The 19507-nt window shown below is 54.3% G+C and overlaps 1 protein-coding gene across 23 annotated transcripts in view; it reads right to left on the bottom strand.

The window, feature by feature from the left end:
• Positions 1-5854: 5854 nt before the first annotated feature.
• PCBP3 (poly(rC) binding protein 3) overlaps positions 5855-19507 on the bottom strand; it is a 57754-nt gene continuing 44101 nt past the window's right edge. For 13 of the 23 annotated variants that reach the window (XM_027704291.1, XM_027704292.1, XM_027704290.1 and 10 more), the window contains 3 exons: positions 17540-17592; positions 14648-14817; positions 5855-6224 (listed from right to left, as the gene is read on the bottom strand). In XM_027704291.1, the coding sequence (XP_027560092.1) occupies positions 6179-6224; positions 14648-14817; positions 17540-17592 (269 nt within the window). In that variant the 3' untranslated portion in view covers positions 5855-6178. Of the gene's footprint in view, positions 6225-11990; positions 12945-14647; positions 14818-17539; positions 17593-19507 lie in introns of those variants that run through there. The other 10 variants (XM_027704297.1, XM_027704298.1, XM_027704303.1 and 7 more) reach the window with 3 other exon arrangements.

The raw sequence follows: 19507 nt of genomic DNA, 5'->3' as shown, positions 1-19507 counted from the left end.
AGCTCACTCAGGGTTTTGAAAACCAGCCAGCAGCTCCCAGAAAGGGGGGAGCTGGGAAGGGACCTGTATTCATGCATCAGCTTAGCGGAGTCATTCTGTGAACCTGCACACCAGAGGCATTTCCTCTTAAGCTTTCTCTCTTCCTCTTTCCCCTTCCCTCACAGGGAATTATCCCAACTAGCAGAAGAGCCGATCTCCCTCTCCCTGCAGGAAGGGAAAAGTTCATCCTGCTCAGGAACAGCTCTGCAGAGCTGGAGCAAGCTGGAGGCCAGTTGGCTGCGTCGGCAAAGACTTAATGATAATGGTATGGCCTGTGTAAGGCGCCTGCTGACCGTACATGGCTCCCCACAGCTGCAGCCTCTCAGACCCTGTGTGCCCTGGGGAGCTCCTCCCACCTCATTGGGGACCCCAGTCTCTGCCCAGAGCCCACACACCAAACCCCAGGGGCTGTTATCAGGCATCATGTCCCAGGAGCATCTGACCGGACAGCGGGATTGGAGCCGTGTCCAGCTCCAAAAGCATTTTAAATCCTTGCCTTTTCCAGGTCTGCGGTGCTAAACCACGGCCAACAGCCAGCAGCGTCCCCAGGACATCGAATAGCCATTTTCTTGGAAAAGCATGGGCTAATTTTGCAGTAAAAAAAAAAAAATTTCCCAAATCACTGGGACTAGCAGCATGCCATCGTGTCTGGAAATCCAAGGACACATGCTTGTGAAGGACGTTCCCTCTCCCTTCCTCTTCAGAGGAGGCCAGGGAAACTGAGTCCTATGGCTCTGCCCCTCCCAGGAGCAGGGGACCTCCTCCATCTATCAGCCTCCCTCCCAAGTGCCATGTAGATGGGCAAGGGGAGCTCCTCCATGGTGCCAATGTGCCCCAGGGAATGGCTGTTCTCCTTCCCAAGTCCCAGCCCACAGCACTGCAATAAACTTTTAGTCCAATTCCAGACAAAACTGGGTGCAGAAAAAAGAACGTATGCTTGGGACAGAACTTTTGCTTTTCTCCTCCCAGAGATTGAGAAAAGAATGAGTTTGCTCTGTTTTTCTGATATTAACTCTTTCATGAAACCTTTCCTTCCCTTTAGTCAAGTCTACTTGGAAATGGAAAACTGTGCTTCCACAGAAAACAGGGAAAGGAGCTAAAATGAATTCCCATGGTAAAAGCCACCATTGAACCTGGCAGTGTGCTCATAACCAAAGGGTGCTTTGGAAGGCAGGATAAAATGTCAGGTTTCCAGCTCCATCTTCCGCAGCTGGGACTACTTTGTCCTCTCACACGGTGCTGGGAAATGCCACAATTAGGGAGCACCGAAATTTCCCTGGTTGTAACCACATGAAGCACACTGGTCTCCTGACAACTGCCTGCGTCATCTTTGTCACCTTCCCCCCATTCCTGGGGACGTGAGTGCCCGGTGATGGAAACGTTTGGAATGATGGATGTTCCCTGGGAGAGGTTTCCATGTGTCTGGTTACCAAGGGCTGCGCCTCCCCAGACTGGCTGTAGGACCCTCGAGGTGTACAGCCCAGCTCCCCCATGGCTCACCCTCCAGCCCACTGTCCTCCCCACCTCCCTGCTCAGACCTCCACCACAGGGGCGGCCGCGGTGCGAGGCCAGCACTGTGCGAACCACAAACCCCACTGGAAAGAATGTGGCTTGTGGTGCTTCTGCACATGATAATTTAGCTTCCCACAGCAGTTCTCTGCAGGAGGAGGCAGCAGAGAAACCCCTCTGAGCAGGAAAACATCACCTCTCCCAGCACAAGTGGGTGCTGCCATGCGAGCAGCTCACCATGGGCACAGAGCGGGCCTTGGCAGCACTAGGGGAGGGTCTTGCACTCAACCACCCACCTCCAAAAAACACCCAGTGGAAGAGATAGCCCATCTTCCAAACCCTTTGACATCCCTACTCTAGGTGGCCCCTTGGCACCCTTTTCTTTGACCCCGCAAGAGGCAGCACAGCTAGGACAGGGTGCTTCTCCAAACTGCTGACCTGGCACAAACTCCCCTGCCCTGCTGTTTGCCAGCTGGGCTTTGCTCCCACCAGTCCGAGCTGGCCTGGGGAGACCCTTCCCTCCCTCCCACACCGTCTGGGGATACACTCTTCCCTTCCCAAGCCACCTCAGGGGGTCACCGCCACTCCAACGGGTGGTTTCCAGCTGCCATCCATCCAGCACACGTGGGGTGCAGGTGTTCCCCCGCCACCCCACCCTGCAGACCACTTCCATGCTGGCACAGCCAGGACATGGCACAGCTCCACCAGCAAACCCACATCCCCACACCCAGGCTGGTGTGCGGTGGGTTAATTTTTTCCCCATTACCTCACCAACGTTGGCCTCTGTTCTTATGGAAAAAAACAAACCATCTGGTAATAATATTTCCCTAATAGCTGTCTGGGTCTGTGGGAAAGCTTGGCTCAGCTTCTTAGGAAAGATGAGAGGGTCGAATGAGAGGGGAGGTTGCGGATGCAGCATGGGAGCTGGAGGAGAGGAGATAATGCTTTCGGGATCCTTCTTCTGGGCCACCCCAGGGCTTGCAGGGATCCTCAACTCACAGGGGGACCATGGGATACTAGGACGTCACACATTTGGGATACCAGGAAGGGCCTCCCCACACTGTCCTGGTGAAAGAGTCCCATCCCCTGTTCCACAGTAGAGGCTTGAAAGCAGGCAGCAAAGCTCACTTCTAGGGCTTTTTCCCCTCCACATCTTACACTCAGAAAACAGAAAGCCCAAAGAGTGGGTTTTTGGGAGTTGGGAACATCATGGTTCAGGGATAAAACTGGCAAGATCGGCAGCACCTGCAGTGTCCTTCTGCTCTTAGAGAAAAGGCAGCATCCCAGGATGTGCCACCCCCAGCCCTGGGGACACTGCTGTTGGGACAGGGGATAGAGGACCCCTCTCTCATGGAGCCCATCCAGGAAAAATGGGTGGAAAAACACACGCTCAGCTCTCTGACAGTTGAGCAGGGAAAATTTTCCGTTTCTCTGCAATAAAAGTTGTTGCTTGGGCGATTCCCAGGGAGCAGAGCGTGCTTGCCAGGTTGGGCATATCTTCCTTGGGGAAGGGAGGCATTAGGCGCTCGAGGAACAGCCGAGAGGCTGCCAGACACAGCCCTGCCTCCAGCTGGGGGAGCTGGAAGTGCTGCTGGCTGGTCCCAGGCAGCCCCACGCTCCCAGAACCCAGCCTGCATCACCAAATCGCAAAGAGATGAGCTACGCATGTCAAAAACCTGCTTTTCCTCTGCCATGGATTACAGCCCTTGTCTCTGCATCCATGTGGAAGTAGGCATGAAACCTCACAGCCTTAGGAAGCACAGAGAAGCATCTTCCTTGTGGGCTGCCCTCTGGATAAAGCACCTCAACTGGCTTCATGGCACAGTGCAACACAGAGCCAGCTCGACCCCTTTCCACGATTTTTCTGGGCGTGATCCACCCCCACCCAGGAGATTGCATGTGTCTGGCAACCCCCCAGGGGTACTCGTTAGCCCCTTCCCAGCCTGTTTCTGCTCACATTTTTTTCTGTATGCATGTTTATACTCGTTATGTTTACCACTCCGGCAGCCATCGCGGCTCTGGGGGTGGCTATGCCCTTTCAGAGCAGTCCTGGGATGTAGCAAGGCACGCAGCTGGGCTCTCCACACCACAGCCAGATCCAGCCTGCAGCCTGTTCCTAGAAGGCTAAAACAAGCCAGCCACCCTTCCTGGCAAGGACGCCTTCCCAGCCCACTCCAAGCAGTGCCAAGCATCCTCCTCAGATCTTTCACAGACAGTGAGGACCAAACGTGAAGCATTCAGCCATGGAGAAGGGGGAATAGCTTTAAGCTGAAAGAGAGTAGGTTTAGGTTGGATACTAGGAAGAAATTCTTCCCTGGGAGAGTGGTGAGGCACTAACAAATATTGCCCAGAGAAGCTGTGACTGCTGCATCCCTGGAAGTGTTCAAGGACAGCCTGGATGGGGCTTGGAGCAACCTGGTCTAGTAGGAAGTGTCCCTGCCCATGGCAGGGGTGTGGAACGAGATGAGCTTTAATGTCCCTCCAAACCCAAACCATTTTGTGACTCTGGGATTGCTGTCCTCAAGCCTATTTCCCCTGCTCCATGCAGCAGCTCCCAGCACAAACTGCAGCCAGGGGAATCCCAGCAGGCCGTAAAGATAAGCATCTCCCTTTCGCTACTTTATTATTTTTTAGAGGGACAGCTAAAAGCAAACAGGCTGTTTCTCGTCTCCAAACACTCACCCTCTGACCAGGAAGCCGTGGAGCTGCAGTCAGATGCCCTCCAGCAAAGGGCTGGAGGCGACAGACAGGGGTGTGAGGCGTCTGCACCTTTAAATGCTTTCGGTGGGGCACAGATGCTTTCTCTTGCAGCTGATGAGCAGAGGATAAGTTAGTGCAGGCAGGTAGTTACCATCCCTCTGCATCCCACGTCTCCAGCCTGGGCAGGGATTCCAGCCCTATCTGGTGGGGGGGAGGGGGCAACAACGATTGGGAGTGTTTGCACCTACAGCTTCACTGAGTCCTTTCCCCCGGGGCTGTCACTGTCTCTGGGAAAGCCTTCCAGCTCAGCAAAGGGGTGTGTGGCCAGGGAAGGTGCTTTGTAGGCAGCTTGCAGGGAGGTGGGAAAAGAGCCCTGAGCCATGTTTCCCAGAGCATCCGTCTTAGTCAGTGGCACCGTGCTTTGGGAGGGTCTCCAATGGTGCCGCTGCTCTGGGAATGGGACAGGAACAGGAACAGGGGCTTTTCTCCAAGCAAAAGCATGCTACCAGTTTCTGGGCAGGAGAAAACCAGAAAATCTGTTTTTTAGCCAAAAGTGGGTGGTTTTGTGGCTTGTCAGGGACCTGGGCTGGGCACCCTAGCAAAGGGGGTGTCAGGGATAGCACAAACAAGGGGAGGATACTTCCAGCTTCCACAGAAATTTGGGGATGGTGTTCCCTGGGGAGCAGGTTGTGGAAGGGTGAAAATAGGTGTAAAACCCAGGGGTCTGCCTACCTGCCCACAGCCCTTTGACAGGGCCAAACAGGAGCAGGGATGATGTACACTTGGAAAAGATAACTCCAAATGGAGAAAAATGTCAACATGGGCATTTTTGCCTTTGTTTCCCCATGGGACAGAGGTCCAGGCGGGCACTGCTGGCCTCTCCTGAGTGCCTGGATGTGTGTTAAACCCAGGTCTGGACCAGCTGCAGATGGAGGCCCTCGCTGCATCAGGGCAACATGCAGAGCTGGGGCAGTGCTCTGGCTTCCCTTCTCGAGTGAGAAATGGAGCATCCCAGAGGAAAAAATCATACCCCAATGTGTCCAAAAATAGCACTGGCTCTGCTCCAAGGGCCAGGGCTGGCGCGTGGCAGCCTGGTGGGGCTGGTTTGAGAGCTGCCATTGTGCGGGGCTGGATGGGCAGCCCAGACCCATCCCAAATGGTGGCAGCCCCTGACATGGGCTGCTCCCATCCGGGGGCCCGGCAGTGACTCACGCTGGCTATAAACACGTCTCCCGATGGGTAATGAATCCCGGTCGTCACCGCCTTTTGGGAAAGCTCTGGATTCTCTTTGCCGTGCTCCCCCCTGCCCCGTCCCGCTCCCCCTCCCCTCCTGGCAGCTTTGCTCCCATGTGGGATCATTTCCTGATGCCGAGTGGAGCCAGGGCTCTGAGGCCCGTTTTCCAAACCATGGTTTGCTTCATTGTCTGCGTGGGCTGAGTTTCCCCGTTTAACCGTTCTGGGGGGACCGAGGCTTTTGTGCTACTGGGGCACTGCCCAGCATCCCACCACCTTCCCTATGGATGCCCTGCTGCCCAAACCACGGCTCCCCAGCCCCGTCCCACTCACCATGGAGGGCACCTCAAGCAACAAAAGCTTTATTGCAATGACACAAATAAGCCACGAGATACGTTGCAAAGCGGCAGGGGTGCGAGGGGTGATAACGAAGCGCAGAGAGGGGCGATGGGAAGCTCGCAGAAGTGGGTACTGCTGCACACTGGCTGCAAGCTGCTGTTCCCCTGCGAGCTGCTGCTCGAGCCCCCCAGTCCCGCCGCTGCCCCAGCAGGGTCTGGGCAGCCATGGGCAGGGGGGTTCAGGCAGCTGGCCTGAAGGGTGCCACGGAGGAGTTGGAGAAGCTCACGGGAAGCCGGCAGCATCTTCAGAGGGGGCTCAAGCATCAGCCACTGGCACCACGTCAGCTGCGGCGCTCCGGTCAGGCGGTGAAGGTGTTCCTCCCGTGGGGATCAGGGTCTGCAGAGCTGGAGGGCAAGTAAGGGAGATGGTCAGGGCTCAGCCAAGGCTCCAACACCGGTGCCTCCCGGCCCCTTAGGCTATACGAACATGGAGCAACTCTCCAGCGTGACGCTGAAATCACCCAAACCCCAAAAGCCAAGCTGGAGGAGCTGTGCCCACACTGAGCTCTGCTATGCCACAACAAACCTCCCGTTTTTCCCATGGGAGCTTGCACCCAAACACATCCAACATGAGCTGGGCTGCCACGTGAGCCCAGGTGGTTGCCCGGTGTGCTGTGTGTTTGCCTTGTGGGCTGTCGCTGGGTGCTGAGAGTGACTTTTTGGGAGTTTCAGAGGAGCCATCTAAACATCCTGAGGAGCACTGGGGAAGGGCACATACCCCTGCACATCTGCCTGGTGCTGCACTGCACCATCCTGTGCCTCTGGAAATCACCATGTTTCAGCCCAAAATGTGCAGATGGGAGATCTACTCACGGCAAGAAAATAAACTTTAGCTATGCAACTGAAAATTTGTTTTAAACATGGAGATGGTGGTTTCCCTGGGTGTTGGGCATGCATCCCTAACTGGATTTTTACGGACAGTTCCTCTGCAGCTCTCCTGTAAGACATTCGGGGGTATGGCTGCGTGCTTAGCACAATGCAGCAGCATCCCTTGGGAAAACCATATCACCAGCTGCAGCAGAGGCCTCAGGCTACATCATTGCTACATCCATGTCTTCCCACCAAAAAAAAAAACCCCACACCACTAATTGAGTGCTTTTGGGTGAGCACATCCCGTCTTGCTCCCCTTTGAGCTGGGAAATCCTGTTGGATATCCGTTGTGGTTTGATCCCAAGCTATGCATGCAACCCTGAATTCCAGAGGGATGCTGCTCCATCCCTCCATCCTGCTCTCTCCATGCTGCCAGCTGGCTGTGGTGGCCCATCACCACCATGCCCCCACTTCCACAGCACATCTCACTCCTCTGCTGTGCCCCTGCTTCCATGAAGCATCCTGCACCACCAAGTCTCATGTGATGCATCAAAACCTGGAGAAGCTCTAGGGCCAAGCGTCACTCATCCCCTTTTAGATCCAGATGCAAATGCTCTCAGACACAGGCTTTCTCTAGGAATAAATAGTGACAGTGCCTGCAGGGAACCAGGACACAGTGCTTCAAGCGTGCTTCAAATATTCAAGTCCTCATGCACATCACAGCCTTCTCTTTTGGGATCAAAGCAGTTCCTTCTAGAAATAGCACGTGTGTTTTGAATCAGCCACAGGCTGTGGTTCAGTGAGGCACTCAGACGTGAAGCCTCTTCCTGCTGCTCCTTCTTGTTCTCCATCTTCTGGCTGGTTTTATTCCCCACGTGTGGAGCGGGCACGAGCGTCATTTCTGGGAAGAGACATCTCTGCGGTTAAACTGCCTAAACACAAGTGTGGGAATCCAGAGCCAGTCTGGCTTTGCACTTGGCTGGATTTAGTCTGCGGGATGCTTTCTGAGTGATCTAGAGTCTCATCTTCCTCTTTGCAGGACAACTGCACTGAGGCAGAGTGGGAGGGGGATTGCACATCTGGACTGGAAGGAGTTGCACATCTGGTACATTCAGTACTTCCTAAAAGTCACTGCCACGTTACCCTTTGGACAGGGGCCTGAGGCTCGCTGCACAGCACAGCAGATTAAGATCTGCAGCTGCATTCTTTTTGAAGGGAGAGCAAAAATATCCCCCTCAGCAGAGTCCCAGCTCCCTGTGATATCCAACATGGGAGCAGGGGAATTGCACTGGGACCTTGACCTTTCTGCAAGTCATTCCGCCAGCTGCAGCCGCTCCTGCCGCCAGCCAAGACACAGAGCATCCCGCCTGCGAGTGCTGGCCTCCCCAGAGACTACAAGGGGTGGAAACCCTTGGGACCTCTCCAGCAAAACCTTGTCCCTCTGCCAGACTGAACGGCCTTGGGCCAGCGTAAGGTGGTGGCTTGTGCCACCGACCTTGTCCCTTGGCACAGCCGGTATATCCCGAGAGTGTGGGGACACCCATGGCCAAGGAGATGCCTGTCATGTGTCCTTGCCCACATGGGCTGAGGTGGCTCAAGGAAGGTCCCAGCACTGATGGGACCCTTCCTGCAGTGGGACACGGTGCCAGCCACGCGCTCAGTGGATGTCACTGCTCGTCACCAGCGTGGGGGGAGGACACACACAAAACCCCACTCCCTTTCCAGCAGCGTGGGATGTCTTCTGCACGCAGATGGATCAGCAGCTGGAAGCAGTGGACATCCCAGTGCTTCCCACATCCCAGCTGGAGCAGGAGGCATGCAAAAGCTGGTCAATGGGGACACCTAGCGACCAGCCGGGGGGGCCCCAGGGCTGGGGACAGGGATACCTCCCCGGGGCTGGGGGCTGCAGCCAGGCAGGGCTAGGAGAGATGCCTTCCATCCCAGTGGCCGAGGAGAAAATGAGGCTAAGCATTCATCCCTGCCACAGCACACAGTGATCCCCCAGAAACCCTACCTCTGCCGGCACCGGAGGGGGGAAATTACCCTTGCTAATGGACCATAAGCTTGGAATTAGCATAATTAAAAGTGACTAGCATGGATACATAACAAATCCTTGAAAAACAGCTCAGAGAGAGTATGAAATTTAAAGAGTCTCCCTGGTGAAAGTCACTTTCCCTTAGGGAAAACAGTCTATTTTTTTCAACCTTATTATGTACTAGATTTGCAAATACAGTCTAGGGGGAAAAAAATAGCATGTAACAATACTCCAAACAATTTTGGGAGCACAACAAGGATATGTAGGGGCAGTGGAGACCTTCAGCTGAGGGGAAGGGACTGAGCACAGACCTCAACTGGCCCCTCTCTGATGGAGACCCCCACACTCTGGGGGCATTGGACCAATACTTTCCAGTCAGAGTCACAATTTCCCACAAAATAACTAATTCCCAAAGAGTTTGACTGAGCTGGTTGCTTCCAGAAATGTTGAATTATTCTGGCTGGATAAAATGCATTGTTTTGGGAGAGAAAAACAATGTATTAAAGTTGATTAACTGGGACGTTCACCTTGTATGGAATATTCAGTACAATATTAGAAATTTTTCCCAGTGGCATGGCTGTGTATGCATCACTGGAGCATTTTTAAGTTCATCCAAATTGGAAACCCAAGACCTATCGCAAATCAAAGCAAAACATTGAGGCTCCTTCCAAAGAAAGCAGCAAATCTCCTTTTGAGCCATCGTGAAGAAATCAAAGCCGAGCTTGATACATTCCTTGTGATTTTGTTGTTATCCTCCTTATCATCAACATGATCCCAGGAGATGTTGCAGTGGTTCCAACACCTCTTTCTCCAAACCACGCTCAAGCCCAGATGATAAGCTGATTAAAGAGAAATTGCAAAGTCAAAGGGCATGCCAGCAGGAGGGATGCTTTGGGTTGTCCTGTGCAGGGCCAGGATGATCCTTGTGGATCCCTTCCAACTCAGGATATTCCATGATTCTATGACTGTACAGTTCTCCTGAGGTGACTGCTTCTGCCTGGTCTGCCCCTTGTCCCCCGTGGCCATATCCACCATTCCCTGGAGCACTTCCCTGAGCACAGGTAGGTCCTTGCTGCAGCACAAGCCTTGACACAACGTCTTGGATACCGGCCTGATGCCAGAGCAATGCTTATATCCAACCTCCTCTCCTTCACCAACAATTCCTATGGTGTCTTTTCCACAGTCTTGCTGGGTGATAGATGCATGGCAGCAGGCTGGAATGGGGATGGCACCTGGAGGGGGATGTTATCCGTGGGTTTGCTGGTGTGGGAATGGGTGTAGAGGAATTGCTGCTGTCTGCTCCCCCTCTCCAGTAGCCTCTGAGCTCGGCTGCATCTGGCAGACCCAATCTGGCATTTGCTATTTTGGGCAGCGCTGTCTCAGTGGAGGTGGAGAATAGCACGGGGAGCACAGCGCACACAGAGCAAAGGAATTCAGGGCAGATGTGATCTGTGGGAACTGCCAATTCCCGGGCAAAGCCATTTCCACATTCGTTGCCATCAGGATGCGCTTGCGCTCCCAGATGTACAAACCCCACAACTGTGTTGGCTTGTGATGGATTTCTCGGCCTTGGTCAACATGCTGCTGCTGCTGCTGTTCCTCCATCACCTGGAAGGTCTCCTTGTGCTCTGGCTTGTCCTGCAGCCCCATGGAGGAGCTGACAATGGCAGGGTGGGCTGGCTCTCTCCATGCACCGTCCTCCGAGGAGGAGGCATCACCCCACGCCACTGGCTGCCATGCAGGGTGGTGGCAGTGGGGATGTGGAGCTTTTGCCATGGCACCCCCCCAGGCCTTTGGGGTGGCTCTGGCACACTGCTGGGTGGTTATTTTCGTGCTGGGTGGTTATTTTCATGCTGGGTCTCGCACATGGATATCTCGTTCCTTCAATGGGAAAAATACTTGGTCTAAAGGAGAGTGAGGAACAGGAGAAGATGAGGAGTGCCAGTTGCCCACAACTGACGCACCACCTTGGCAGGTGGTTCTGTGCTTGTGCTGGCCAGTCAGCAACTTGGGGGAGGAACCATTTGGTGCCTGACTCCCTCCATCCTCAGCATCAGCACAAATACAAGGGGGAGATGATGTCAGCAGAGGCTACTGGCTCCACCTGAGCCCACAGCAGCACTGCCCAAAGCATCTGCACTTCTCCAGATGGGGAATCAGGGGATAGTCTTCAGCATGTCTGCTGCTGGACCACCCAAAAGGCACAGCTGAACCCAAAGCGCCAGGAAGAGCAGAGCAAGGGGTTGGGGATGGGCAGCAAAGCATCTTATGGAGGATCTGGAAGCACCTGTAACCACAGAGGCTTGGAATGCTCCAGAGAGCTGAGCATGCATGGGTTTTAGGACACCTGGGCTGAACAAATGGCTGATGCTCGGCAGCAGGGGCTGGCAGCCACCTTCACCTTCCAGGGCTCCTCGGCTGTGCTCTCATCCCTGCCAGCTCCCTGCTGGAGCCCATAACCCCCTGCCCATCTTTGGCTCCACTGATGCGGTGGCATCACCCGGGGTCCCTGACGCAGCCCTGTGTGAGTGCTGAGCAGTCAGCGCTGAAGACAGGAAGAGAAGTGATCCAGCATCCCGGCAGGAGAAAGGTGGGAAGCTGCCAGCGGTTCCTGCCGGCACTGAGGGTGGAAGAGAGGGAAAGGCCATGAAGTCTTGGGGCTCACCTGGAAAAACAATATATTTCCCATGTGGTACAGTGCAAAAATGTACAGTGCGGCTGCTTCAGCTGTCTGGGGACATGGTGTATCATGATCCCCTCATTTGCAGTCTGAGAAAAGGGACAGTCAGGAATTAACAGGCAGAAAACATATTTGTTTTCTGATTTGAGAGGTAGGAGAGAGAATAAAAGCCTGGAAGCAGAAGGCAGGATTGGGCATAGAGGGTCTTAGGGAAGGGTGTGGGGCACAGACATGGCAGATCCGTCCAGACAAGGGGGCAGTGAGAGATGTTGGTTGTTGTACCATAACTTATAAATTAATCTTAAGGAAAACCAAAAGATTACGCAAGCCAAATACTCTCCCTTTGGAAAAAGACAGAAAGCATGGAATCATGCAGGAAGTGCATCACTCCTGGGGATCTTCCCTAAACAAAATAAAATAAAAAATTACGATGGTGATGGTAATAATAATAATAGTAATGAAGAACTATTGTATACAACCCCCACCTTCCCTCCAAGCAGCTAAAAAGGTGTGGGAGGATGCAGAGGGAAGGATGGGGCTGGAGTTGGTGGGGCGACCCAGGAGAAGAACAGTCGGAGCCCATTGGTACCAGAGCTGCACAGACATTTATTGAACACAAACAACGACAAACACAGCCAGCTCACAGAGCTTCCTGAGCTATCGTCCAAAGGTTTTGCCCATGGGGATTGCCAAAAGAGTGCTTTCAAAGGCCCCTGGGGGTGTGAATCCCATACAGCTGAGTTCTTCCCACTTCCAGTTGCTCGTTAGTTAAAAAAAAAGGAGCATTTGTGTATACGCGCGTGTGTGTGTGTGTGTGATTCCCTTAATTTGGTATGAAAAAGGGCTTGTCTGGACCATGCCATGTTCAAAGAGAGAAGCCTGCGGGTGAACCTGTGCACGCGCGTCAGCTCGGCTCCCGCGCGTTCCGCTTCCCAAACGACACAGGGTGAAAACTACGCCCGTACCCTGAGGGCAGGGATGTGAGGTGGCAAAGGTGAGCCAGGACAAGCAAGAGGGAGCACCAAAGGAAGAAGGGTGAGAAAAGTAACTCGTCTGAAGCACGCACAGCTCTGGTTGGCATCACATATGTCCATAGGCTACAGAAAGTACTGCCAATGTCAACTCAAACGTGTAAGTAGCTACACTAGACTGACACTAGAGACCTTGTCATCTCCTGAAGTCTCACCAGCGAGAAAAAAAACACCCCCCCCCCATCCCCAAAAAGCAGATGAAGTATTAACACCGTACGCTGAAAATAAGGACCATAACCAAAGTGTTTGGGAGCAGCCTTGGGAGCACAGCAAGGAGCTTGTAAAGAACCGTTCCGGTGTGTGCATATGCGCGTGTGTGTTTATATATATATATATATATATTCGTTAGTAAAGAAAAGAGTATCTGTGGAGGCAAAGGGAAGACGGTAAATGTACAGGCAGTACAGGCTGGGTGGAGTGCCGGTGGCTGGAGAGGGTCAGGTGGTGCGGAGTGGAGGATGGTGGGTGGAAATTAGAGTGCGCCCATTCCAGTGACCTCAGACGTCAGCCTAGAATAGACAGGGGCAGAGAGAGGGGTGGGGGGGAGACAAAAAACAAGCGCTTAATCACCGGAGCAGAAAAGAAAACGAAGACCCTGTGGGGCAGTGCTCCTCCTCTTGCCTACGCCCTGCTTAGACGGGGTGGGCAGAGCATCTCTGGGTGGCTTGGGGTCCCCCGTGGAGGGCACAGGGGGCTGGAGCATAGAGCCAGCATAATGGCTGGCTGCCTTCCCCACTCCTCACAGCTGCCAGGTAGTGCCCGTTACCATCACCGTGTTGTAGCAGAGATGTCACCCACCAGAGGCAGGAGACAACCCAGCGCACGGCTTCTCTTCTAGAAGCGTCTCTCCCATAGGGGACAGGCAGCTGTGCCATCTCCCCCTGCTGCTTTGTTTTGCTCTGGTTTTGGAAACTGTGGGAGAGGCTGAGCCCCATCCTGCCTCCCCATCAGGTCGTCTCTGCACAGGGGGCAGCTCAGCCAGCCCTTCCCAGCAACGAAGAGCCACTTGGTTTTCTTTTCTTTCTCTCCTGTCTCAGGAGGTGGAGGGGGGATTGGCAAGGAGCTGTGGGCTCAGCCATGCCCGCGGGGGGCTGGCCCCACCCCTCACCTAAGCAGGTGGAGAGGTGCCACGGGCATGGGCAGCGGGACAGCAGGGTGGGATGGGATGATGGGGGTCTATAGCGGGTCGGGGCTGAGGTGGGTTGGGTGCAAGGAGGAGAAAGCACATACAGACCTCACCGGTACTCCCAGCCCACACCCCAACAAATGTCAGAGTCGCCGCCAACAGCCCCCCGTCCTAGGGACCCTGCCAGCAGCCTCCTGCAGCTGCACACATCTGACGCGTTGGCACGGCATCAATCCTGCCCGGAGCGGAGGACACAGACAGGTGGACGGGCTTGCTTGTGTGGCTGTGCCAGGTGGGTGCAAAGCCAGTAAAAGGTCCTGTATCCCCTTAAACTCGCTATCCACGAGTCCACACACACAGGCAAACAGGTCTGAGTGAGCACCCTGGAGACAGTTCACTGACAGCACGGAGCTAGTCCCCAGCTACACCTCCCCTGCGTGCTCCCCTCGCAGTCCCTTGCTGGACCCCTGGTCCCCCTCGGCACGGGCTGCATCTCCCCCTAGCCTGCAGCAGTTCTGGGAACCCTTGGCCGCTGCGAAGTCCTGCTGCGCCAAGCTTTTCATGATGAAAAGGAAGCAATCAGGCCGTTCCCATGTCTTGCACTTATTGGACTGATTACTTTCACTGGATTGGAGGAAAGCCTTTGGGAGGTCTGGAAGCACGTGGAAGAGGCAGTGAGCGACGCTGGGATCCCAGCAAGCAGGTCCCAAGTGATGCCTCCCTGCCACCGGCTCAGCTCCATCCCTGTCCCCGTCCCCTGCCTCATCCACAGAGAAAGACGGCGGTGATTTTGCCCTACCCGTGAGCAAAATCCATGAGCGAGGGTGGCGGGCGAGCAGGTGACTGGCACAACCCGCCGGCGGTGAAGCAGCTCCCAGTCCCCAGCCAAAGCGCCGGCTGGAGGGAGATGTCCCGCTGGTGACGTCTGGTCCCCGCTCAGAGCTCTCAGCAAGACACCATCCATCCCAGCCGGCCTCAGGAAGCCCCTCCTGGCCCGCGGTGCCGGGAGCGAGGGCTGCTCCCACCAGGCCAGCAGGATGGGATCGGCCGTGGCAGGAGGTGGCGGAGGTCTGCGGGGGGTCTCACCTGGCGTTGATGAGGTACTGCGCAAGGCTGATGTTTGCAGGGGTTCCTGTGATGGTAATTTGGCGCTCCGATGACCCTTCCGTGGCGTTGGCGATTTTAATCTGCGCTCCCGACATCTGCCGAATTTCATTGATTTTGGTCCCTTGGCGTCCGATTATGCAGCCTATTAGCTGGGAAAAAAAGCACGGAGGGAACGTCTGAGAAGCGGCAGCTCTGGCCGTCGCCAGCGGGACGCGAGCACAACTGCACGGCCCTGGGACACGTGTGACCTTAGTGCTCATGAAAATAGGAGAGGGACAGCCCGGGGGGTGAATCCCACCTGCACGTGAGCATGGTCCTCCCAGGGCTCATCCAGGAGCCTGCCCTGCTCTGCTCCTTGTGGAGGCAAAACCTCCAGTATCCACACACCATGCCCAGCATCTCGGGGGGCTTCAAGGAGGGCTCATTTCAGTAATAATAATTTTTGTGGTCTAATAAATGGGCAATGTTTTGCAAGTTACTTATCCCTTTTGCCAGTTACAGCAAACCCAAAGGTGGTTTGGACATGTTACTAGAAGGAAACAAGCCCTCTGCCTTCGCTGGGGACAGCCCAACCTCAGGAGCCCCCTCCCACATTCCTTCTACCCCACTGGGATGCCCTAAGTGCCTCTGTTACCCCCTCTAGCTCTTTCAGTGCAATCCAATGGCTCACTGGCACGCTCAGGAGAGCACCATGTGGCTGTGGCACCTGCAGAAGAGGTGACTCCTACTTAAAAACACATCTTTCACGCTCTTGTGAAAAAATCAGAGCCAGCTGGAGGTTTGAATATCCGCAAATGTCCATCCCTTGAATTTCCTCAATGGACCTCGATGGCTTGAATTTCCTCAATGGTCTTTGTTTTCGTTCATTTGTGCACCACATGATGGCTCCCTCAAACTTGATCTCTGAAGCTTGGTGACACATAGCAAGATACCCATATTGGCCAACGCAGGCATGAGGTGTTTCTGCATCCCCTTTTGGACATCTGAGCTCTTTTCTAAGGTTGCGCCTGGACATTTTATATGTGGGATGTTCATCTTGGCAGCTGCTGGATTTCTGCCATGGCAGAAGTGGAGATGACTACTCCTCCAAATGTTCGCTGATCCTTTGGTCAGACCATGGGGCTCCCATATGATGGTTTGTCCCATACGGACTTGAATATACACTGGAAGGGTATCAACTGTCTCAGGGGCTGTGGTGGGTTGTTCAGCCCAGTGGCCACCCATCCTGGTCTTCAGAGCACAGAAATAACTCAGGGATTCTTCAGCAAATGAAAATCTGACAGTGACACATGAGGAATCACACTATTCAGGCAGATGTCCAGCAACACCCAACTTGAACAGCATTCAAGTTTCTCCTGACAATCAGAGAAGGGGCGAGATGTTTATAATCAGACTCCCTTAAACTGCAGCACAACTCCAAGCTATACCACTAAAACAATCCAGGAGACCCTTAAAGAAAATCAAACCTGTCCTCTGCTTCCTGAGAAGGTGGCAGTGTTTAAAAGCCTTCAGAACAACAGGAGAAAGAGGTAGGGAGGAATTTTTCAAGATGCAGGTGATGACATTTAATGCTGCCCAGGTCTGCTGAGAGCCGGGTCTCTGGCGAGTGAATGCTCTGAGTGCTCCTGGGTTCTGGGAGGTCCCCTGGCATCCTTTCCTCCCCTTTTGTGAGGGGTCTCTTGATATTTGTAAAGATTACTACGGTCCTCCACGCTCCACAGACATGGCTGTTGGAACCTCAGGAGCGCTTGCAGAGCTCCCTGCAGTCTCCTGGAGAGGGGTCCTTGCTGGACAGACAGATGCAGACTGGCAATTAATCTCCCACAGACTCCTCTGGAGATTCCCTCCATGGTGGTTGGCCCTGGGGTGAAGCATCTCCGAGGGTTTCAGCCAGCAGATGCTCAGAAGCTGTTGCACTGCCACGTCTCTCGGGCGGAAGGAGGTCTTGGCAGAGGTGCCGGGCAGCTGCAGCCGGGCTCGCTGCCTTTCCCTCGTGCTGCTGGGTGTTGGTGAACAGCAGGAAGGGTAGCAACAGCTGCCAGACCCCATCCAGAGACTCCTGATGAGGATGGGCTGAAGGTGCTTGCTGGTGATGGAGATGGGGACAGAGGCTGGCTGTCATCCCCCTGCTCGCCCTCCTCCTGATTTGAGCACAGACTGGTTCTTAATCCATAGAAACCGGTGGGCCAGTCCAGAAGCAAGTGAGACACACGAATCCAGGGGCTGGCTGCGTTGTGCTCTCCATCCCACCTCCTTCCACCGGAGCATCCCCAAGCACCCTGCCCAGCATGACTCCAGCCTCGTCCCAGCAAATATCCCAGTCCAACACCCACAACACCTCCATCTGTTAAGACCCCAAAGCTGCCTGTCACCAGCACTGAGACGCACCGTCCTTCACACACTTGTGTGGCACTTTGTGGCATGAGAAATGTTATTTACTTACCTCCTCTTCACCACCACCCCCAGCCCACTCACTACCCTCAAGCTGAAACATCATCTCAGACGTGCCAGTGCCTGATTAAGCAATTAAGAGTTTAATCAGGGCTGGCATGGGAGCTCTCTCCCTTTCCCAGTGCTGTCAACTGGGCATGTTTCATGAGCACTGAGTTCACTTGGAAAGGGAAATAGAGCATTAAGGATTGTACCTAGGGAAGCTACCGATGGGGTAAAGTCCAGTGGGCATTTTATGCTGCAGGTTGATCCCCAACGGACTGCACGTGGATGAGGGAACATGGTGAAGGGGCATCTCTAAATATATTTAACAAAGCCATATGGCTGCAGCTTATATATACACACACACACACATATAGATATCTGTGTCCACGCACACGCACACACAGACATGCCAAGGAAGCACTTGGATTTACTTACATCATTGGGAATGGTGAGTTCATGAGTACTGGCCGGGGGACTGGCATCCAAACCTGGGCATATGCAAGGAGACATGGTTATTATAGCTTGCAGAGGCAGCACGATGGAGCTCCGCTGCTTTCCCGCAACAGTCAACACTGCAAAGGCTGCGTCCTGCTCCGGGGTGGGAGGGGAAGGGGATCACACACTCTGGGACAAGGAGGGGGAAGATGGTTGCTACCTGACTCTGCTGGAGCTGGGCGTCACCTTCCCTGCATCCCTTGAGCTGCCCCATGAGTGCCTCGCTTCCCACCCTTCATCCTCCCACTGGGAATGGCATCAGAGGAGGGTGCAAGGTTCCAGCATCACCAAAGAGAGGTGGGAAAAACATCTTTCCACACAGCAGCAGAGAGCATGCTGGCCAGGACACCCACCAGCCCAGCAGGAGTGCTGTCCATGCACCCTCCAGCCCTCTCTGCATGCAGCAGCATTGAGCTGCTTGGGTATGACAGCAGCTTGGTGCCCCAAAACCGGTTTCCCCAGGGGATCCGGCAGCACTGGCACAAGTCCTTTGCAAGTTAAAGCCCCACAGACTCACCCTAAATTTAAACCAGACTGCTAAGACATGCAACCTAGCTGGACCCAGGACCAGCTGTCCCTCCTATTCCCAAGGGAAAGCAAGATAAACAGTATGGAGATTCAGATCCTGCTTCCCTACAAAATTACGTGTTGAAGAGCAAAGGCAGAGGCGTGCTTCCTCCCAGCCTCTCCTGGATCAGGGAGAGCTCTTTCCCCCATGGTGGGAATGGCTGGAGCCAGGGGGATACCCTGTATGTGCAGCTCCAGAGGTAAGAGGACACCATGCCATAGCGTTCCTAGGCCAGGTCAAAGCCTGCCTCTCCCATGATTTTCCATATTAAATCACCTCAGTGCCAAAGCAGGGATGTCCTATGCCAAATCTGCAAGAAAGCAGCTGTCTGGTGGCTGACAGGAATTTGCAGTAACTGGAAAAAAACCCCTCCTTATCCTTATGATATAAATCACTGATAAAGGCTTTTTAGAGCACAGGAGACTGCCAGGTCTGTATCTGTGGAAAGGGGAGTAAGCAGGTGCAGAAAAAAGAGAATAAGGAGACTGGAAATGCAGGGCTGCTGCAAAAGAAGACAGCAGCAGCTCCAAATCCCTCACATATTTCCATCGAGGGCCTCAGCACTGAGGAAGAGGAGCTCCAGGTATCTTTGATGTGCTCGTGCATGATGTTAGGCTGTTAGGAAGTGAGGGTGGGGAGGCCCTGGCACAGGTTGTCCACAGAAGCTGTGGCTGCCCCATCCCTGGAAGTGTTCAAGGCCAGGCTGGACTGGGCTTGGAGCAACCTGGGCTAGTGGGGGTTGGCAGGGGGTTGGAATGAGATGGGCTTTAAGGTTCCTTCCAACCCAAATGATTCCATGATTCTACGAGTCTGTGAGTCCTGCGCTCTCCTGAATGCAGCTTCCCAGACACACCTCCCTTGCAGGAGGTCTCCTCACCACATTTTTCACTTGGGAGCACGGAGAGGAGAGGAGATGTTGGAACTGGGGATGCAAATCCTCCACTAGGCAGCCCTCTGCTGTCCTCCACCCCTGCCAGGGGTACTAATGCCAAACCCTGCACAAAACAGATCCTGCCCGGGTATTACACCACAGGCAATGCTCAACGCTGACTTTACAGCACACATTTCACCGGCCCTGGACTGTCTTCCACACTGAGCTTCCTCACAGTTCAGGCAAGGTGGACTGCACCTAACACAGACATGCCCCTCAGAGGAGGGTGTCCCAGCCTCTCGGTCATGCGTTACAAGGCTCAGCTCAGTAGCAGCCTGGGTATGGCAGAAAATGTCTTCTGAAGGGAGCAGGGCACTGGGGATGGGCTCAGAGCAGCACTGAGACATCCAGGGTTCTTTGGGAATACGAGCTAAGCTCCTCAGACTCACAGGTGGCACCTCCTATCCCA

Source organism: Neopelma chrysocephalum, unplaced genomic scaffold, assembly GCF_003984885.1.
Source record: "Neopelma chrysocephalum unplaced genomic scaffold, ASM398488v2 Primary Assembly neopelma1_265, whole genome shotgun sequence".
Lineage (NCBI taxonomy): Eukaryota > Metazoa > Chordata > Aves > Passeriformes > Pipridae > Neopelma > Neopelma chrysocephalum.
The sequence above is the reverse complement of the archived record's forward strand: the minus strand, read 5'-3'. Positions and strand labels throughout refer to the sequence as shown.